The sequence below is a fragment of the Dermochelys coriacea genome, chromosome 4 (genome assembly GCF_009764565.3).
Source record: "Dermochelys coriacea isolate rDerCor1 chromosome 4, rDerCor1.pri.v4, whole genome shotgun sequence".
NCBI classification, from domain to species: Eukaryota; Metazoa; Chordata; order Testudines; family Dermochelyidae; genus Dermochelys; species Dermochelys coriacea.
In genome coordinates, this window is record NC_050071.1 from 18,805,618 (window position 1) to 18,828,766 (window position 23,149).

The 23,149-nt window shown below is 38.9% G+C and overlaps 1 protein-coding gene across 7 annotated transcripts in view; it reads right to left on the minus strand.

Moving 5' to 3' along the window:
* Positions 1–4,750: 4,750 nt before the first annotated feature.
* Positions 4,751–23,149, minus strand: part of WDFY3 (WD repeat and FYVE domain containing 3) — a 290,091-nt gene continuing 271,692 nt past the window's right edge. For all 7 annotated transcript variants that reach the window (XM_043514073.1, XM_043514074.1, XM_043514078.1 and 4 more), the window contains 11 exons: positions 22,886–23,098; positions 19,280–19,427; positions 17,546–17,700; positions 16,124–16,282; positions 13,982–14,161; positions 12,616–12,798; positions 11,833–11,929; positions 10,103–10,432; positions 9,314–9,425; positions 8,713–8,910; positions 4,751–8,080 (listed from right to left, as the gene is read on the minus strand). In XM_043514073.1, the coding sequence (XP_043370008.1) occupies positions 7,960–8,080; positions 8,713–8,910; positions 9,314–9,425; positions 10,103–10,432; positions 11,833–11,929; positions 12,616–12,798; positions 13,982–14,161; positions 16,124–16,282; positions 17,546–17,700; positions 19,280–19,427; positions 22,886–23,098 (1,896 nt within the window). In that variant the 3' untranslated portion in view covers positions 4,751–7,959. The remainder of the gene's footprint in view (positions 8,081–8,712; positions 8,911–9,313; positions 9,426–10,102; positions 10,433–11,832; positions 11,930–12,615; positions 12,799–13,981; positions 14,162–16,123; positions 16,283–17,545; positions 17,701–19,279; positions 19,428–22,885; positions 23,099–23,149) is intronic.

Below are 23,149 nucleotides of genomic sequence, written 5' to 3' on the forward strand. Positions count from 1 at the left end.
CAGCTGCGGAGGGACTTGAGTGTCTGGTTAGGCATAGTAACCCAAGCTGCCACCAGAGGGCGGGAAGAGAAGAACAAAGGAAAAAGGAAGTGGCTCCCATCTCAGCTCCAGCAGAGAGGTAGGGATCCTGACCCTGCCGTGCTCCATTCCCCTTAGCTGACCCCTCACTCTGGGAACTGACCACCCCCGTGCTGTGCCCCATTGCCCCCAGCTGGCCCCTTGCTCGGGGGACTGACTGCCCCCCCACACACACACACTATGGCCCCTGGCCAGCCCCTCACTCTGGGGACTAACCATTCCTTCTGCACCCCCCCCCCAACCTCCTCCATTGCCCCTGGCCAGCCCCTTGCTCATGAGGGACATAAAGTATGCCAAGAGTGGGATGATTTCTTGCTGATGGTAGTTTTGTGATCCTGAGCAATAATTTGTACCATTAAGAAAAAGTGGTGTAAGAATGTAATATGCAGTGTAATTTCCACACTTGAAAATAAGATGTTTCTGATATATTCTTGCAGATGATAAATGGTCCTACAGTGCTATTGGAGCCTTTCATGGCTGATGAAAATGATAGACAATGCACTTATTTGCACTGCAGTTAACTTGTTCTTGCAGTAAAAATGTTTCCCTTTTGGGCTCTACAGCACTGTAATGAGACATTTGGAGGAGGTTTCTGTTGGCACTCAATGATAACATCCTTTGTGCTCTGCTTCCAGTGTTTCTGATTCTCCCCACTTCTAACAATCTCTACTCTCAGAATCAGCACTGCCAACTGGTCACAAAGTCTCTCTGAACTGCTCAGCTATAATGCAAAAACAAGTGTGGCCCAAACAAATTCCAAGTGCTGCTGCTATGCACTGGGAGGGAGGAATATGCTCCTAGCTGAACTTTGCAGTGAAAAGCCCATATGTCCCTTTTCTCCTAGTCTATGTAAAGAGAGTAGGAACAATTGTATGCAGTGTTGTAGCCATGTTGATCCCAGGATGAGAGGCACAAGATGGGTGAGGTAATATCTTTTATTTGACCAACTTCTGTTGGTGAGAGAGACAAGTCTCAAGCTACACAGAGCTCTTCTTCAGGTCTGGGAAAGGTACTCGGAGTCCTCTGGAGTCTGTTTTACCTTAGCCAGCCTGTTGCTCTGTAGCCCATCTAACCCAGTCAGGCTGCTGACATGGCAGCTGCATTCTTTCAGTGAGTTGCAAAGTCTGTCTTGTCAGGAGCTCAAATTAAGCAGCGCTTTCTATTCTGATGGTCATCACATGGGAAAAACAGCTTCTTCGGCTTCTGTAATTGGATGAAATAACGTATGTATCTGTCTAACTTGTGTTCAGGCCAATTAACCTGGTCCCTTGAATTTATTTATTTTATTTTTGGTGGCGGGGCTGGGGAGGGCATTCTTACAGTAGCAACTACTTCCTGACCAGTGAGGACAGAAGCAAGTGGTTAAGGCGGGGCTGCCATGTGGTTTTCCTCACATATGCTCAAGCACTACCAGCTGAACAGTCTATCTTCGCAGGACATCTCTTGCTTGCAGGGCACTACAGGATGCATATTAAGGTAAGCCTTCACCTATGGCATTATTTTCTGCAACTGCCACTTCTCCCTATTGTTTTTTCACAGTATAGGAGAAAAGGGATGTATATGACAAGTGCAGAATTACTTACCAGTAATTCTTTGTTATAGTCTTCCTTCCTACACCTTGCTTCTCTTCTGAGGGTGGGAGCCACTGTCTTGGTCTCCCTCTGCTTTGGAAATAGTCAACGGAAAAGGGAAGGGAATGACTGGGCCTTATGTAGGGAGAATGTTCTCAATTTTTTTGCCTCTTTGCTTTCAACAAAGAGGGAATCCAGGATGCCAGTTGTCCCTACTGTCTTCCGGTGGAATGGCAGAAGACAGAGGGAACTACCACTGAGTCAGTTTTCAGTGTATGGAGAAGTAATGATTTGGGCTGTAATTTATTACAGACACAGTATGTAAACAAACAAAGTGGATTTCTGAAACAATGTAGCAAGCTGAAGGGATTCAAAATTGTGTTTGGTCAGGCACTTGCTGTACCTTATGAAATTGGGTATGTAAGTAACTTCTCTTGCATGAGTAACAAGGAATGTGTTTTCCCAAATAGGGTTTGCTCTTGAACCAACTGTCTGACTCACTACTGAAAGTTGTGTGCATTCTTCGTGGTTGACAAGAGGAGTTACTTTCAAAAATACTAGTTTAGTAACAAGTTAGCCTGCTGTCAGTAGCATATTTTGTTTCTTAGGTGAAATAGGGTGATATTTGCCAGTTAATTGAATTAGGATTAAACAAAATCTTGTGATGGACAAATCTTTTGTCCAGCTTTTACTGTAATCTGCTAAAATTTGGGTTTTTTAAATAACTTCACATCTTTTGCAAAATACTACCTTCTCTATGTAAAATTGATACTAGATAGCCTCAAGCATCTCGGTTTAATCTCCACTCCAAATGTGTCCTCCCTTCTGACTGTTAACTTTGTTGCAATTTCAGATGAAACCCATGGATGCTGCATTGCTAAACTTATGTAATGTATTAAGTGTAGAGCTAGCAAACCAGTGCACGTTGTTTTTTTCTTTTTTATAGATGTTAACACTCCACAAACATAAATTTAAAAAAATGTTCCAACAGCTGTTGGAGCTTGACTTATTGACTGCTCTCCTTTTCTGAAGGTTTTTAGAATCCAATCTCAAGTTAAGACAGGATTAAGCAGTTCTGCAGAAAAGGACCTAGGGGTTACAGTGGACTAGAAGCTGGATATGAGTCAACAGTGTGCCCTTGTTGCCAAGAAGGCTAACGGCGTTTTGGGCTGTATGAGTAGTAGCATTGCCAGCAGATTGAGGGACGTGATCATTCCCCTCTATTCGGCATTGGTGAGGCCTCATCTGGAGTACTACAAGGATGTGGAAAGAGTCCAGGGGAGGGCAACAAAATTGATTAGGGGGCTGGAGCACATGACTTATGAGGAGAGGCTGGGATGATTTAGTTGGGGATTGGCCCTGCTTTCAGCAGAGGGTGGCACTAGATGACCTCCTGAGGTCCCTTCCAACTCTGTGATTCTAAAAGGAATGTTTTAAAGGTGCACCAACTTGAAAGGTAGTCAGTTCAAAGAATTTTAGATTAACAGTGAGAACTCATGGTTTTATAATCACATTTTCTTTAATTGCAGATTTGTGCAAGGCCCACTCAAACAGGGGCAACTGACAATAGAAAAAGTTGGGCGAAATAATACATTTTATTGGACCAGCTTCTGTTGGTGAGAGAAACAAGCTTCCACAGAGCTCTTCAAGTTTTGGGAATACAGTCAAGTTTACATTGTCTCCATAAAACTGGCTAGGCCCCTTGACAGTGGACAGGGGATTCGACTGTGGAATGTGAGTGGCAGAAGGAGGTAGTGAGCAAATAAATTCAGCCTGGCCAGACCAGATGTTCATCTGAGTGAATGACTACTTGGAAGTACTTTCAAAATTTGACAAGTTTAATGTAAAAACAGAATCCCTGGCAAAGCTATTAAAAATTGCTTATGCCACTATGACTACATGTTACTTGCACCATTCACCAAGGGCAAAAGAAGGACCTCTGTCTGAAGGCCAGTCTGTTCTCTCCTGAGGGCACTTAGTGGAGAAGGGAGTGTGTATCTAGATTTTTGCAGCAACCTCATGGGTGGAAATTTGCAAAGCTGCCAACATATTCATGAAACACTGGAAGCCTATGTGCTGGCCCAGAAATAATTTTTGAGCAAGCAGATAGAGTGGGGATACTTTAAAAATTTTCTTCTTCATAATCCTCCCTACATCTGTTCATTGGCAGCTGCTTCCCAGATGTCCAGAATTGTGGGAGATGCTGGGCTGCAGAATGGAACATTTCTACTGGTAACTTCCTTTCTGCTAGCAGCATCTCCCACAGTTCTGCCCATCCTAAGTGGCTCATGAGTCAAAGGTCAGACAGTGAAGTGGGATTGTTAACTCTGTACATTAGACCAAGATAGATGGTATCTCTAGAATATTTGTTGTTCATGATATGCAAGTTTTATAGCTTTGGAATAACTTCTCTGATGGCAAGCAGGAGCAGAGGGGACGTGGCTAAAACTCTGATACATTGCCAAAGCTGCAGCTTAAGGAGAGGGGCCAGAAGTGCAGAACTGGGGGAGATACCATTACTGGTAAGACATTTTCTATTCCTCTCCAAGATCAATCATTCACTGTACCAGTTCTGGCATCAGTGCATGTGTGTTGAAGTCAGCCAGCTATTTGGCAATATTGGAACACTTACTCCTGCAAGCAAGTTTTTACAAATAATTTTTTTTTATTAGTCATATGCTATCTGTTAAGACAAAATCAGGGTTGGTGAAACATGAGCTCAAACTGTTACTGGCGGGGGAAATTCCCAGTGTTAACTTGTGAGACTGCTGAAATTCTAATACAAGGTTGAATTTTGCTTGGGGAAGGAATATCCAATTTTAATTTGGGAATGACTACAGTAGGGTGAGATACTCTTGTTCCCATCATGGCCAATCTTGTAGGTTCCAAGGCTTATGATGATACTTAGAACAGAAAACCTTTTGTATTTTGTTTTACAACATTTGAATTACAGTACTCACATTTGGGGGAAAAAAAACCCACATAGGACTGGTACTCCTAATACATGGTCAGTTATTACTACTTATTTTTTAAAGAAAGTATTTAACTGCAACCAGTGCTTCCTTACTCAAATTCTTTCAAGATAAATGCAAAACAGCCTGTTGGTGGTAAATAGCAGGTATTTATTTGAAATGAAAAAAAATACTTAAGTACCTGAACTATTGCATTTAATCATGTATTGTAATTGTGTTACTCTACCTTTTTGCATTGGAGACAAATATACAATGAACATTCAGATATCACAGATTGCACGCTAGATAGTAATTCTTCAGGCCTTTTACATCACCACCAAAAAAACATTGGATTCTGCAATATAGTACAAAATTCCACACTCCAGTCTTAGCCAGTTATCTTCAATTTACTCCTGTTGCTGTACAAATAAGTTGCCATTTACTAGGGCTTACACGTTAATAGGACAAAAAAAATATACATTGCACTGACACAAAAAGTCAGCTGTGTTAATAGTCATGCAACAAGTAACCGAACTTGCTGAAATTAAAAATACTTTCTAAAAACAGTTTTAACTGCATAAATATTTTGTACACAGTTCATTTACTGAAACAAAAGGAGTCTTTAAATGATACAAAGCAAAAATAATTTTCTACCGATTTTATACATAAAAGTGCAAAATAACTTATCTAAAGTGTTTTGCTATTGAATGTGGGCTGGAGGCAGCCAACTCATCTTCATAAGCATGACATTACAGTTGCACACTACATACAAGTGTTAGAATATGTGAATTAATAAGTATACTACAAGGCCCTAGAAGACATGTGAGGTACAGAGAATATAGACTGCTAATGTTAGTGTACTTCTGTGTTTTTGCTCCAACAAATTTTTATAGGGACAACAACTCTGTTTGGAGAAACCAAAGTAGATTTGTGCATTAGAAGCTAAAACGAAAAGACTACCCCCAATTGAACAAAACAGTTGCCAGAGGAACCATGATCAGATGGTATTCCACCTCCTAAATGCAAGAAGCTGTTTTGGAAGAGTTTTCTATACCGTGCAGGAGAAGAATTAAGCCTGAGGAGTGGGTTTTATAAGTGTAAATTAAGATTAATACTACAGGATGCAGTGTGGGGGGGAAGAGGGTAAATGACCTTGCTTTTTAGTGCAATGCCACCTGTAAAAAGTGTAGAATAACACTGGTACAATGCATCTATAGTTGAACACAGTTAATGGTTTCAGAGAAAGTCCTGCAGTCTTAACCCAGCATTAGTTCTATATGCAGATTTTATTTTAGTGGTATTTAGTTTACTTCAATCACCATTTCTGTGAGAAAAGCCCTATTTCCCCAAGGGTTTATTGTGTTGGCTATAAAAATTAATTTGGAAATAAGATTGAGGTCTCAGCCCATACAAAAACAAGTTGGAAACCAGGGGAAAAGATTTCAATGGACTCAGGTGCAGTTAAAGGTTTTAAAGCGGACAGTGTACAGGTTAGCAACCCGTAACCTGGATTATAGCATCATAGAAGTATTAATACAGAAATGTAGGCTCTCTGTACTAAAAGCTTCTCCCCCCTTTAAATTTGTCAAGCTGGGCATGCAAGGCATCTACTGGCTCAACTGATCTAACTAAACCTGCATTTACTCACTCAATAGTGTGGAAGAGCTCTAAAAAAAGCCTTTTTGTTCTCTTGGGGACCTAGTATACATACCAAAACAGGAATTTTATTTAATTGTTCCAGTCCATCACATCCTTAACAAATATGTATCAAAATATCTATTTAACTTTCAGTGCATAAATGAGTTCCAGGGTAAATAGTAAAATAACACAAATCAACAAAAGCCAGGTGCTTCAGTTAGCACTTGACTATCTTTTGGGAAATCTCATACCATCATAGAGGTTCTAATATTTTCAATGGTGCAATTTAAAGTTTGTGTTTGCTTTAGCTGTATATATTGTGGGCTATGTTATGCTGTCACTCCCACATCAATTAAGGTCATTTTATATTGCTCATGGTATATCCACTGATGCAAGTTTGGCCCGTTTCTTGTTGACTTGGGTCATATTCTCACCATTATTTAAAAAGTATTCTCTGTTTGTGAATATACCGAAATCTAGACCAGTTTTGTCACCCATTTACAAAATATATACATATACTTAAAAAAAAACAACAACCAGAAAGTATGACTGTGGGCCTGTCTTCTGCAACTGTTCTCACTGTGGATGCCAGTGTCGGTCTCTCATGTGGTGCAAAATAAATTATTGATTAAAAATACTGTAATTAAATTCATATTAAAAATTAATGGAAAACTATCAATCACTGTCTTGTCACTGAATGGTGAAGACTTAAACGCAGTTCTGATATTATTATTATCCAGTTATTATGTTCAGTAGAACAAAGATGCCAAAGAGAGACATACTAAATTTTATGCAAGAGAAGTTAATTTTAAGTTACATGCAAGCCAATTTCTATTTAAGCTAGTTCTTGCATGAATCAACTGCTAACTATAATAAGTACTGAACAAAACAGCAGCTGTAACATATGTATAAAAGAGGCCTTATTAAATATGAACCATGAGGTGGTAAATAGGTAGGTATAAAATGCAACTACAGAGTGTGTAACTTAGTTCCTACTTATTTTACAATTAGAATAAAATATTGCAAGTCCTATTCCCCCAAAAAGTTTTCCTTTAAAAAAAAATCCATGTCATTTCTACGAGTAGCCTTTTTTAAATTAGGATATTGTGGGCAACTGAAAGAACAAACATGCACAGACTGAATTTTAAACAAAAATACAAATAATGCCATTTGAGTTTTTTTTAAACATTCATATTTAAGTTGATAGATGAGATAAAGATGCCACACAAAGTACAGTGGTTAGGCTGAAGACCCATGTAACAGGCAGTTAAGTTCATATTTAGATAAAAAGGCCATTATACCTATTTACACTATACACAATTGCTTGCGAAGAAGGCAGATTTACAACTATCTTCTAAAAAGCCTCTCCCCCCCCCCAAATAAGGATGTCTAGCTCCACAAGAACAGATGGTTAGTAAGTGAGGATTTTTTTCTTGATAGCCATGTTAATAGGGAGTTTTACTGTATTTGTGACTACCAGTCCTTTCTTTCTGGTGGTTGCTGCCCATTTGAATATTTATTTGTTAGCCTTATAACTTCAATCAACATAAATGAAATCAATGATCCCTTTTTCTTTCAGTGCTTAACACAGTACAAAGATAAGTGTAAACAGACAATCCCTTCCAAATTCACTGCACTATTCTGTAATTAATTCAGTGAGTTACTGTGGGGCTGAATTGGGATCTTGCAGAGCTTGGTCTTCAGTTTGTGTCAAAGCCTCACTAATTTCTAGGCCCCTCCTCAAAACCCCTCTCATGTTGTAGGTTGTAGTAACAGTTCTGACAGACTCTCACTGGTGATGAGATTTTCAAACGCTTGATTTCAGATTGAAATCGACTGCACCTGAAAGAGGAAAATAAGACTGTAATAGTGTTTTCCCTAACCACCACCTCTAATTTTTAGTCCTAAAATATCTTAGTTAGTCACAGCAGGGACCAAAGACAAGCTGGGGTGGGGTTGGGAAACATAGCACCATTGCATTGGGAACAGAAAAACTGGAACTTTGTTTGTCCAGTCACTATACAAAACCACTACAAGAATAATTTTAATAAGGACTAGTCCAAACAGTCTTCGTGTAGATAGAAGCTGTGTCCATTTTCAGGGGTTGCATCAATTTGTGACTGTTTTAGAAACCTATTATTAATCATATTCCAATGCATGGCTTAAGTGCTGTATGTATGGAGTTAATATAGTAATTCTAGTTGAAGAAAATAATTTGTTTGTTTGCTTTTTCATAAAAAAAGCGAGATTTAAAATTGCTAGTTCAATTTTTAATCAAGCTGCTGCTGCTGCATTAATGATTTTAAAAAGATGAATGGGTCCTGTTTTTTCCCAACTATTTCCATTAAATTGTGACAGTGGTAGTGTTTTAATTAAAAAAATGTATTAAGAAACCTACATTATCACTTTTTAAAACTCTCCTGCTAGGATGCGTTGTACAATGAAAAGTCCAAGGAAAACTAATGACTGCTTACTTCTGACAGAAGAGTTGTCCACAGTTTCTGCAGTGGTGACGTCTTTCAGTGAGAGAAAATCGGACTGAGCAGCCTGAACAGCTATCTCCCCCCTCATCTTTCACCCAATGGTCAGCTGCAGACCTGCCAGGTTGGTCACTCACAGACCAGCTGAACACTCTTCCTCGACCATCACCTACTAGAATCCTGCTGTGATCCCTGCAAGAACATGGACATTTGAGCCACAATACACCAGGTTTGTTCACCGTTTCACCAGTTTTTGGCTGAATTGGGGATGATCAGAAGGTCATGTGTGCGCTGTACATGTCAATGACTTGTTCATACCAAATATTAAACTGAGACCAAGAGATAGCAAACACAAATTAGCCTGGTCTTACTGGGGAATACAATTGTGAGACTGCATAACTACAAGCTGTAGTAGTTATAATTAATCAGGTTTTCAGCCATGTGCTTTTTATTCCAGTACTAGAATAAACCAGTTCTAAATGCTGTTCTGTCAGATTTTCACTGAATCTTAAACCGAATGTAGCCTCTCCCCCCATTCACCCAAACGCATCCATTTTGAAAAACCACCTTAAGCAACAGTGTTTGGGTTACTCACTTCGAGATGCCTAGTGCTGTGATCTCTGCTGGATGTGCGTTGTCTTTGCGGTCAAATGCTGTGTGCATAGTTAGTTTGCTTCTGAATACTAACTGACGCTCCCATCTGTATCCTAGAAGTGGGCAGGAAAAAAGAACAGTTAAAGTCCTCTTGCTATTGCTTTGTCATCACACACCAGATTGTATCCTATCCCCATGAGAGTATGTGGGTAGGGAGAAGGAACAATCTTCGTGGAGGGGCCCCTCCCCGGGCAGTGCATCTCCAATACATGTCTGTGCCTGACAGATGCTTCAAGTGTCAACATTTTAAACTATTTCACTGCACATAAGGAAGGAGAGGAAGTATCCTATTATGAAGCTCTACACCAGTGTTTCCCAAAGGGAGAGGGGGAGATGCAAAGGTCTAGCCAAAGAAAGGACACTAACCCAGGGGAGGTATGACTTAAAATACCCAGGTAGGCCTTTAGCACCACACGGCAGGGCTGCAGAGCCATGCCTGATTTCACTTTTTCTGTTGGATGGACTGAAGTCTTCAAAAATTTGGGAAACACTTGCATGAAGAGCTGAAATAACTTGCACCGTAATATACTACAAGTGACACCCTTTACTGTCAATTTTTGGCTTATGACTAACTAACCAGAAAAGAAAATTAAGAGCTTCTGTCTGCAAAACTTTCATGCTTTAAGTTACAGTGCCTAATGCAGCAGGAACAGAAACATACAGCTTTAAGGCTCATTGTTTACAGCACAGAGTTACATGAGAGAGAAAACGTGAATCTCATTTCCTGTACCTGGTTTAAGTTTGCTGTAGTGCCGTACTTCTACATGGTTTGGGTGGTTAACCTGAGCATGAGGATGTACTTTAGTTTGCCCCTCAGAATAGTTCACAAAGATAAAGCCATCTTTCTCATCCAAGCTGAGCTGGTCTGACCAACGTCTTGAGTCATCGGAGCCACTGTCTGCTGACCATGCTACCGCTGCCACTGCCCTGGATGATGATGGTACAGGCCTGTGGCTGGTGCTGTTTGGTTGACTCTGGCTCTCCTGCGGTTTAGTGTCTTGACTGATACACGGATCATCTGCTTCAGAATCACTGCTGTCCTCATCCTGGGCTTCCTGTCCTATTTTATATAGCACAAGAGAATAAAAAAAGTTAGCACAATACAAGTATCTATCTATCTATCTCATTCTCTTTCCTTTTATAGTTACACTCACTAGGTTCTTTTGTAGATGTTGCAACTGGAGTCATTCCTGTAACAGACAGGTATACATCAAAGCAGTGCAGGGTTTTAGCTATGTGTGACCCATATCAGTGGCTATCACACAGCTAATCTGTGTCCCACTGCATATTCACTCCATAAAACGACAAGATTACCTACACTCTGCTATTTTCCTGGAAATAGCACTCTCTAGAGATAATGGACCGGATTTTCAAAAATGCCTAATTGACTTCCAATGGTATTTCTGCTCCAAAATCACTTAAGCGATTTTGAAAATTCCACTCATCTCTTACCCTGGATTTCTACACCAAGATCTAAAACTTATTTATACTCTTCCAAATATAATTTTTTTTCCATTCCAAATGGAGACTGCAGGGTTGCAAGCTGTGCCAGGGAAGACATTGCTCTTTCAGCATCATCCTTATGACTCTCTTTTTTGAGTCTCGTGTGTGTGATAGGAATTTATTTTCCCATCCTATTATTGTAGCATAAAAGCAGCAATCACTTACCAGAACATGCACCATCCTAACCCTTAATTTTACAGTTCTAAATCCTGTATTAAAAAAAATCCATTATTTTACATGTACATACCACATAATGCTTGATGGAAAAAAAACAGGAGTGATAATTTCAGTAGTTTACAGCTGGTGTGATACAGAACTACAGATTTCAGAGTGGTAGCCGTGTTAGTCTGATTAGTTAACCTTTAATAGTCATTCTAAAGTTTTAAAATCCGTATAAAAAACCCATGACTAAGATCCCAGCTGCCTACTCTTATTTCAGTGGGCTATGTTTGTAGCACTTTTTAATAATCACAGTGAATGCTATGCACTGTTGTATAATTAGGGTGAGGGGTTAATGGAAAATGCATGTGGATAAAGCCTTGGCAGGTGAAAAGTTCAGTTTAATAAAACAACCCTGACAATTACTTTGAGACATTTCAATAAATCTGAATTTAGAGTACCTACAGTTAGAGACGTTAGCTCTAGGAATAGGTTTTGGCTCAGGTACCTTATGATTAACTGTTTGTTATTGGGGTTTTTTAATACATCCACTGTTAACAGTGGAAATTGCACAAAGGGATCAGGTAACATTAGTTAGATTTTTTATATTTACTCGTGTATAAAACATGAGTAACCATTGAAGTCAATGGAATTACACAGGTGTGAAAGGAGAATCAAGTCCTCTCTCTATTTATTAGTAGACACAAAGTGTGTGCTGTACCATGGTCTAAAATGTATCACCATTCCTGCGTTTTACAGAGGTACTGAGAAAATTAAAATAAAACAAAAGCAAAACACCTATTTGTGCTTCTGGACAATCCTCTTGCATTTCCAGGATCTCCACAGGCTCTGGAGCTGGTGTTTCCGGTACTTGCAAAAACTCCATCCGCCAGAACTTTGGGGTGGGAGGGGGAGACAGAGGAAGAGAGGCATAAGAAAAAAATTTATATCTTTATAGGCTGCCTATAAAATACTTTATTAACTAAGTCACAGTATAAGAGCAGAATATCCACATTGCCCATCACAATTTAGAATATAATTCCACTTTTTAGGGGGTAGGTACTACAGTGGGTTCTCACCTCTGGAAATCAAACCCAGATCACAAATGAATGAATTCTGCAGCATCAGCCCAGTTTTCATGAAAAGGCCACCACCTATGGCAATTTGACACGAGCAGGTTTCTACTTAGGGATTGCAACAGAACAGGAGGGTTGTAAGTGGAGATACAGAGATACTACTTGCTCTCTCCTTTTGCGAGAAAAACTGGCCCACTGAAGTCTTGCCAAATAAAATTAGGGAATGAGCTCCTCAGTCTTCAGGCAGAAAAGTATTTCAGCAGTAACCAAAACAGACTGGAAAGGGGTGAAAATTTAAACACACACACAGCTATCAATTATCACCTCACCACACACATGCATCAAAAAGCAGAAGAACAAAAACCAGTACGCTACAGACTGTCAGTCCAGAAAGGGCTGTGTCTCGCTGCAGTTTACATTTATACTTTCTCTGCAACTTCGATGTTATTTTAATCCCTGGACAACCTCTAGTACGAGTACCTAAGCAGAGACTCCTGCTACTTACTCGGACCACTCCGTCTGAATGTCCCGTCACTATGACGTTCTGTGTGTCCCACTCGTTCATCTCAGACACACAGCAGCATAGGATTTGCTGGCTCCGTCCAGTGAAAGTGTTCACACTCACAACAGGATTTCCATTAATACTCCACACATGGATGCAAGTGCCAGCACATGACACAATATCACCCTGACAAAGGAAACAAAACCCAAATCCTTTAAATTTCTATCTGGATCTTGGGCATTTACAAAATTACTTCATTTGAGCAGAAACATAGGACAGGATTTTTTTTTAAATGGGTGCTTACAGTTTAGACTCCTAATCCATATTTAGACATCTAAAAAAGAGGTATTCTGATTTTCTGAGCACCTAGCAGACCTCTGATTTAGGTACTTAAATACAGGCTTAGGGAGCCTAACTTTAGGCATCCATTTTTGAAAACCTTTGTCAGAGAAATACAAACCTCACAGAGACCTATGATATGTAGGTAATCTGGTAAATTGATTTGATCTCGAGCCCATCATCTTCCATGGCAGGACTATTCACAACAGTACATGTTCAGTACCTTGTCCAATCTAGTTTTACATGTCCCAACCTATGGGGCTTCCTTTTCTGGTTTGCAACTTTGTATTACCTTAACCCTCACTTGTTATCTTGCTTTAAAAGGAGTTGAGGCTTGTTTTCACTCGAAGTTACCTTGAATTACCCTAGCACTAAACGCCAACTAAAGATTTGTGTGTGTGGACAGGAGTCAGGTTAGGAGCAACACTCGAGTTATACCCCATGCTAACACTGCAGTGAAGACAGGCCCTTAGTATCTCAGGGTTGATGCTTATAACAGAGCAATCTTCACTACTACATCAGGCAAAGGGATAGGTCACAGTAGTTGCTATTTCAATAGCTACAGGATTTTATGATATGTTGCCCTTTCTTTATGGTTGTATAGGCTCCCTTCACTGCACAAGTATTCCTCTTTTGGACTACACTGCTTAACAAGCATTTCACATTTTCATTAGGCAGTTTGGAAGCAGCCAATTGGATGGCTTTTGGGAGTAAGTTGTACAAATATCCCAAAAGCCACTCAAGAGTTTGATGCTTTCCTTTTTTTGAACAATATATGGTTCTGCTTAAAATATGCAACAGTATAAAAAAGGACTTAAATCAACAATGCTGTAGATATGTATATGCTTTGGAACTCTTGTGTGCACACATTCAAATAAAATCAATTAAAAAAGAAATTGGAGTGACCTTCATGAAAAAGCCTTTTGTTATCTTGTAAGAAAAACAGTTTAGGAAAACCTTTGGAAAGTCTTAGTTATGATATGAATGTTTAAGTTTCTCAACATACATCATGCAGTGTATTGGTTCTTACCGTTAATTCATTTATACAGAGTGCTGAAACTGGAGCCCTGTGACCCCGGAGCTGGGTTAGAAATGATAATTTGTTCAAATCCCATATGATACAGGTACGGTCACGTGATCCACTCACAATTATGTGATAAGCTAGTGATGCTGTTGAGCATGTGACAGTATCAGTATGACCAAGCAATGCCTAAGAACAAAACCAAACAAAAATTACTGACCATTTTAAAATCAAGATTGGATGTTTTTCTAAAAGATCTGCTCTGGGGATTATTTTGGGGAATTTCTATGGCCTGTGTTAAACAGGAGGTCAGATTAGATGGTCTTGGAATCTATGAGGTGCAGCACAGAGTATATTTCAAGCACAGGAATTCCTTACAGTACATTAATTCATGCAAATGGAATGAAAAATTTATTTAGATAAACTGGGACTTTCAAAAAGCAAATGATACACGTTTAAGATATAAATGGATTTCAGATAATAGGAATATTTTGAAAAGAAGGGTTTTATAGTATACTGTAAATTGTCAACCATAACACTGACCATTTTATTCAGTTTCTTACATAGTTGCCGTTAGTACAGATTCATAACAAGACATTATTAGGCTACTAGTACACACCTTGAGGGTGTGGTTCACCTGAGAACTGCACCAGTAATCTAGTAGTACTCAACAGGGAGCAGTTTATTGCACATACATATATGGCATATACACCGTATGAGCTCATTTATTTAAAAAACACACACACACCCTATTCAGTTTATAGAGGTTTTGTGAAATAGCCTTCCACAATGAAACATGTAGGATTCTAACAGAGACAAAAGAAAACTCCAGGGAAAATTTATAAACACATTTCTCTCTCTCCTTGTTTAATTATTTTAAAAAAGTTTGACACCTTCTGCTTCCTCCAAGCCCATACCAGGATCTCGGCTGTCTATTTTCAATATCAGTGTATGTTCCAGTGGCCATTTAAAATTTCCTATAATATAGCTCAATTGTGAATATTAGATAGCTCCCTATTTAATTGTTAAAATAGAAAATTAGTTAAAAAGGAACTTTGGGCCATAAACTGTGAGTGAAAAAGCAGCTGGCAAACTGGAAGCAGGGGAAAATCAGAAGTGTCATTTTCTCCTCTGAAAACACTCCTGCCTTTACATCTTACTGTTATCCAAACAAGAGCCCTAGAACAGCTCTTGATTCAGGTTTTTAAGTAATAGTTAACTTAAAAGGCAGCTTTTCTAGTGCTCTAGATTGCCACAGCCTGAAGCAGCAGAGACCAGAGGAAATATTATCTTTTCCTGTAAGGATCCCAGCTGTGCACTGGTAGGAGTTGGTCCACAACAGTCATCACCGAAGTAGTACAATGGCCAATCAGGCTATGGCTTTGGACAATGAGTGAGTGTTACACACCATATTCTAGTAACAAATGAAAGTTCTTTTAACTAACTTGTGTATTTGCTCTCACACATTAGTTAAATTGTACCTCATGAAACACTCTCGGTTATAAAGATTAGTTACCTAGAACTATGAAATATCATTTGTACAACACTTGGGAGTTGATTCAGAGATGCAGGAGATTTCATGCTAAGTTAGAGATAGTTAGCTTAGTCTAAGTAAGTTATACAAAAAGCGATGATGTACTGAGGCAACAAAGCAAGAAACATCATAAAGCTTTTCTAAGCAAATACACCCTGCTCCACCAACACTGCACTACCAGGACTGCCAGGTTTTTGTCTGAAAACCGTTATTTTCAAATTTTGAAGAGAAAGGATGAAAGATTTCAGTAAAATCTGACAATTCAAATGGTAGTGGAGAGTCTATCTGTGAATTTTGCAAGTTGTTGGATGCTATTTGTGCAAATAGGCTAAAAAATTGGTTCTTATACACCATGCAGTATTTTAGAAAAGTGTTCTCTCCCCACCCCCAGGAACACTTTCCAGTGACAAAATACCTTCACATTTTCACACATCCCTAAAACACTTTTTGCTTGGGGTTCTTTTTAAACAAGCCACTGTTTCAGCTCCAGAGTGGTTTTATTCAGTGACTCTAGAATGGTAATCTGTTCAGTCAGAAGTTGTACTGCAATGTGGAGCCAGAATCCCCACTTCCTCCTCTGACCTTGGAACATGATTTTATTTATCTATTTTTTTTACCTGTTTCAGAGTGAGTGTTTTAGCTTTTTCTTTGGAGGTGCCCATCTCCCACACACAAACCACCGTGCTTATTCCTCCAGTGATGACCAGTTTGGGATTTGGACATATTGCACATAGAATCTGTCCCCATTCTGACAAACATTCATAAACAATCACTGCCTACAAAATAAAAAATAAAGAAAGTGAAGAAGGCATACATCTAGTCTTGCAAGTTTGTTGTTGTTAGCATTAAGTCTTTTCAAGGAAACTTCAGCACTGTCACCGTCATTTAACTGATCTCAAAAGTTGGCTCAGAAGAAATACATGAAAGTAACTTCAGTAAAAAAAATATATACATAGTTTGAACACCAAGAAAAAAACCCAAAACAATTTACAACTCTTTAGGATTTGAGATTAATCTATAGTAAATGTTTATCATGCAATTAAATTGGAAATAATGCCAAAGCATATAGTGAGAACGTTACATATTTGTTCCTGATGAACACTGGCTCTTAAAGCTAAAACAATTGTTTTCCTTCTCTCAACTCCCCTCCCATCCTGCTGCAATTCCCAGACTAGTAGCATTATCAGGCAATACTGACCACTTCTCCAGTAGCACACAAAAGGGTTATTTTTGGCCAAAACAGGCCTGAACAAGAACCAGTCAGATACACCTGAATGTTAAGAAATCTGGATCCTGATCTAGATTTTAGGGATCAGGTTCTTTGCCAGGGCCAAATCCTGCATCTATATTATTGAACAGGCAAGGCTACCAGATTGAGCCTATTATGCTAGGTACTCAATGTAAAAGGAACAACAGTCTCTGCCCCAATGAGCTAACGATCTAGAAGACAAGACAAAATATGTGTATGAAACAAGTGAAACAAAAAAAAAAATAGGAGCTGTACAATTCTTAAGCCAATCACGAGCATCAGTTGCATCTCACCACTGGCCTCACCATTGCAGGTTGCAGTTTTCTCAAGAGAATGTTACATTACTCTTCTTGACATAAATGGGAATTTGTCCGAGTAAGAACTCAATAAAAAACGAGTCTGATCTTCAATTTTTGGCCCCTAGTTTACTAAGGAGAAAGTGTTTCTCTCTCTTCTTTGGGTTTTCACTCTCCTACCTTTAGTGCCAACCTCTGCCACAAGATGGTGCCACATTAGATACTGTAGATTTACAGTAGAAACCCTTAAGTTCATTCTTGTTCATTGTATTATGGAAATTAAGTAGCAATAGGTTAACTTGATTTTAGTAGCAATAGGTTAACTTGATTTTCCTATCATTCTTCAGGTGAAGACTTCAGCAATAAATACTAATAAAGCAGATACAGTACAGGCAAAATTCTTTCCTTTGTATGCACAATATATTTTCAGTTAGATTTTTAGTAGAGAACACATATTAGAACATCAGAAAAAACTTAAAATTCAGATCACAAACCTTGTCCGACTCGTACGTTCCCAGTCTACAGCTGAGGTCTGCATAGCCCCAAGCAAAAGTTTTATTCCAGGTAGGTGGAATGAGAACCTTATTTTGCTCTACTGCCAGAATTCCTTTATCTGTACAAACTATCTGGCCCACAGGCTCCTTGAGTTCTGAACAAACAACAACGTGTTTTATGTTACTGAAAACACACAAAAGCACAACCATCACATAACCCTTTATAATATTGTTTGTAATTATGTGACAGCTCCCTCTGATCACAGTACAAATACTGTGATGCACCATAGAAACTGAAATCGTACACTGCTTATATTATACAAATATCAGTTTAAATTGTAATGATGTCACGTGTACTATAATCCTATCAACTCTCACAGCTAAACACTATCAGTATTTGGACTGATGTCCTCGGGATGCCTAGGTACTGGCACTTCCATTGGTGGCACTCTTCCCTCTGAATCAGTAACCGTGTTGCTGGACATGCTGCCTTTCAGACAAAACATGGAAGAAAGAGTCTGAACACTGTGGTCATTAAAGAGGACCTGGTATTTTTTTGTACAGCAAAAACATTGATTCTAAAATCCCAGCCAAATAATTTCATTTGCCACATTTCAAATTTGATAATTATAGTCTGCCTACCTAGCTTGCCTAGCATTTTCAAATAGAGATGACTATTCTTCACTTGCTCTCTAAGGTGACAGTGTAGTATTGCTGTGCTCTGTTAAACAGCTGCTCCTTTTTACCCCAGAGGTGGAAGCTTTTCAATCGTGAATGAAGTAATCACTAGAATATCCCTTACTTAACTCACAACGAGTTTGTAAAGTGTTTAATATCTTCAGCTGGAAAACATGATATATGTGCTAAATTTAATTTATTAATGAATATTTTAGAACATGTCAGTTTGAACCCAGTTAAATTTAAAAATGAGTTATTAACTATTTTTATAATTTTACTATCTTCTTGTGGCTGAAAAAATTAAAGCCAGACATGAGCGGGACATGACACTATTGCTTCTGTGTGGCTATTGACAGTACCATTTCTTGCCAGTATCCAAAATGATCCTTGGAAGTCTTGAGAAAGTACTTTTCTCCCATGGTAACACGCAAAAACTGAGGTTATGTGGGGCACTCAAACTAGATTTAAACATTTTAGATTGTGGGCGGGGCACCCTCAGTAGCAGGTTCTCAGCTCTGGAATTTGCTTCCCTGGATGGTTTCAGACAGTTCGTTGAAATTAAACACAAGGTATTAAACTTTATGGTACTTGTGGCACCTTAGAGACTAACAAATTTATTTGAGCATAAGCTTTCGTGAGCTACAGCTCACTTTTTCATCCGATGAAGTGAGCTGTAGCTCACGAAAGCTTATGCTCAAATAAATTTGTTAGTCTCTAAGGTGCCACAAGTACTCCTTTTCTTTTTGCAAATATAGACTAACATGGCTGCTACTCTGAAACTTTAGGGTGTTTAAGGCTCATTCTTTCCCCTTCAGGCCTTGTCCATGAAACAGTTAAATATAGTTAAAATTGGTACAACTTTCTTGCATAGACAAGGCCTAACTCAAGTGGAATTGGGGCCTCTCAGAATCTTAGAGGATTGGAGTGTTAAATCTGGAACTCTAGTGGAGTATGAAACCCAAGAGGTAAGAAAAATCAGAAAAAGGAACATTTATTTAGCAAGAACTATGAACATTCTAGCAAGAGACCAGGAGTAAGTACTGTGGTGAGTTTTACCTTTTACAGGTGCAAGGGAAGGCCTCAGGTTGTCTAAATGATGAAAAAAGATCTTGTCATTTGTGAAACCTGGGGGGACAGATATTCCAACTATCTCTCCATTGATTCGGCTTCTAACTCGCTTTGGTGGGTGTGGTTTTTTAAATAGCTGCAATATGTGGGATAGGAAATCAAACATGAGTTAGTGACAAGATTATAGATTCCCATCAACAAAGACTTTTAAAGTTTACCAACAGTATCAGATTTACTTTAAAAAAATTCTACACATTAGCAAATGTACATAAAGTTCCCCTTATATTATATACACGTTTTTGTTAAATATTCAAGAAAAATACAAACCCCAACTATAATGCAATGAGCGATACATTTTTCATCAGGATTTTCCTTTTTTAGAAAACAATTAAAATAGCTACGTTGCTGTTTAAAATGATTTTACATTCTTATTTCAGACAAACAGAGAACTTCCTTTTGGCTTTGTAACCAACTGCTGATGAAGCAGTATCATAATATTGCTATCAGTATGATAAATATATAGGTAACAAATATTGAAGAATGCATCTAGTTTTCAGAAGTCTCCGCTGAAAAATCTAGGGCAAAAATAAGTTATTCTCCATCCTTTCACTTACTGCTATTGTTGGATTTTTACATTTAAAGTATGCAGTATGAACCAGCAAAATTCTCTGTTGAGGTTATTAAAATCAGCTCCCTCTATAGTGCAGTCTGCGTTCTGGAACACATACCTTGTATGTACGGCAGCTATAAAGATTGAGCTTTTGAACTCTGTTGGCCAAGGTATATCCAGTTTACAAGTGCATGTTTCAATGGGTAGGAACAACATATCATTGGATTAAGGCCCACCTCTAAAATTTTAGCTAATAGCAGAGGGCAATTTTGTGAAGGGAAGACAGATAAATGAATTTAGATCTATAAATATTACTACATTTATAATAATCTGAACTACAAACTGGTACTTTTTCATAGTTAAACTATGTAAATATATCCCACAAACACAAGGCCACATTGTTGGAATAACACAGACAATCAAAGGGTAGAAAAGAGTGTGAGTGGGCAGAGAGGAGTTGATTACAGATGACACAGAAGAATCAGATTCTGCCTCATGATTGTTCTTAGCCAATCATGTGATGAGTCGTCAGTAATTTTCTAATGTGTACCACCTTCTGTGTCAACACTGATTTCTTGAGCAATGTTAAGCAATTAGACTGTGGTTGGAAATGGCCCATCGGAGGTGAAGACATAAATGCTCCATGTTCAACAAAATATAAAGTCAATATAAATACTCCATTTCTCTGATGGTGGGTACTATATATATGCTAAGTATTGTATGTACTTTTACATAATAAACATTTTAGTTAGAAATATGTTGTAACCTCCCTTATGGCCATAATTTCTTTTAAAATGATATTGAAAAGGGGAGAGAAATTCAAATGTTGAGAGAAAACTACCATTTATTTTCATATTGACTTAGTTTCATTTCAGTCACTACACAGCCACCACCAGTTCAGTAATTCTTTCCAGCATAATTTACCAAGAAAGGTGGGGGGCTTTTGAGGCTGCCAGGCCCTGCAGCACATCAGTGTGTGCTTTCTTATGAATTTAATACATTGTTAATTATAGACATCTTAACATCAGGGCCTCAAATCCAATACAGTTTTAAGACTCTTCTTAAAAATCTCTCTCCTACCAGACTTAAACTACATCTTATTAAACTAAACTAAAATCTTACTTTTTGGTCCCACGTATAGCATGAGCAGATAGTGTTTCATGACGATGGGAAACATAAGAGCAGAAAACCCCACTGTCAGTACAGCAAAAATACATATAAAACCAACAATGAGAGCTAGGTGAGGGAGAGATGTTGGAGGAAGAATCAAGAATGAAGAATGGGTCAGCAGATCATTAGGCTTTTTTTGCAAGAAAAAAAGATAGGATAACTAGGACCTATCTGGAGTTTGGCAATTATCTGAGGGATAGGCACAGGGTCTAGTGCGGGGTGGGCAAACTACAGTCCGGGGGCCGCCTCTGGTCCTTCAGACGTTTTAAACTGGACCTCGAGCTCCCGACAGGGAGCAGGGTCTGGGACTTGCCCTGCTCTGCACGTGCCATGGCTCTGCGCAGCTTCCAGAAGTAGCGGCATGTCCCCCCTCTGGTCCTATGAGTTGGGGCAGCCAGGAGGCTCCGCACGCTGCCCCTGCCCCAAGCGCCACCCCCACAGCTCCCATTGGCTGGGAACCGTGAGCATTCATGGCCCGCCATACCATTTCCATACCCAGATGTGGCCCTCAGGCCAAAAGTTTGCCCACCCCTAGTCTAGTGGGGACCATCCAAAGTTCCAGAGTGGCATCTGCATTTTAGGATGCTTATCCAAACTCTAAATATTGAGGAATTTCCCCTCACTGGTTTTCTATGTATTTTTGCTTTACTGACAGTTGGGTTTGCTGCACTTCTGATTGTGAAATATGACAAACAGATGCAACCTACACTACTCCTCTGCCACCTTTGGAAAGGTATTAAAAGTATGTGTATATTCCCAGTCCAAGCATGGGAAATACCTGCTGATATCAATAATACCTCACCTAATTTTAACAAGGCAAAAGGAAACTTTTCAGGGGGTACCTATTGTACCTATGGTAAACCCGAACTCCTTTATCCAAGGGAAATACAATAAACTTTCCTTTTGGTATTTAATAATTTACAATGATCTTTCAAAGAGAATTTCACCACCCTTCAAAGCGTCAATCCTTTTTGTTTTTAAAGGTTGCCTCTAAATTCTGCCAGTTCAATTCTAGCTAGTGATTTATGCCAGCCCTGCCAGAACCAATGTTTTTAAAGCAATTATTTAATCATTTATTTTCAAACAGCTACAGTACAAACAACAACAACATAAGAACGGCCATACTGGGTCAGACTAAAGGTCCATCTAGCCCAGTATCCTGTTTTCGAAAGTGGGCAGTGGCAGGTGCCCCAGAAGGAATGAACAGAACAGGTAATCATCAAGCGATCCATCCCGTGTTGCCCATTCCCAGCTTCTGGGAATGAGAAGGTGCCAAAGAAAACTAAGCAACCACATTAAAAAGAAAAAAGGGAAATGATGTATTCCTAACTAAATTTGCTACAAGACAACTTGTACAATTAAATTTCCTGTGCACTATGTTGCAACTGTATTCTATCACATAGCAAAAAGCCTGGGAAGAATTTATACAGCACTACCCTTTTGCAGTAACACACTGCCTCTCTGATGATTTGTTGTTTTTTTAAGCTCCTCCATAATCTCGTCTCTACTTTTGGAGAATGAGGAAAAAGGGAGAAATCTCAAGTCTTACTGACAAAACCCAAAGTTGATGTTAGATGCATGTAATGGCTTGAGAATGGGTTCACGTGTAACTGAGTCTCCATTTCTGCAAATGTTTTTACAACCACAAAACTTGCATTTAAGTTCCAGACAAAAAAAAATAAATGCATATTAGAAACTTAAATACCAAATATGTTTTGACTGGAATTACACCTTTTTATATGGAAGCATTTGGAAATTCTTGGATTTGAATATTTTCTGGCATATAATTACAATAGGTTAAAGAACATCCTTACCTGTTTGGGTATCTGCCCAAAGTTATTAATGAATCCTATGGTAGCTGTCTCTTTTAATGGGTCATTTATGTTGTATATATCCACTTGCCCCTCATAAAAGAGATGATGGAAGACATTTACAGCTTCTACTGCAGCAGGGCCTTGCTGTTTATAACCAAAGATTAAGTCAATCCATTCATGCAGATGTGCACTCACAAAATCACATTCCAAAGCCTGTAATTCAAAATGTATGCATTAAACTGAGCAGATAGTCACTGACTGAGT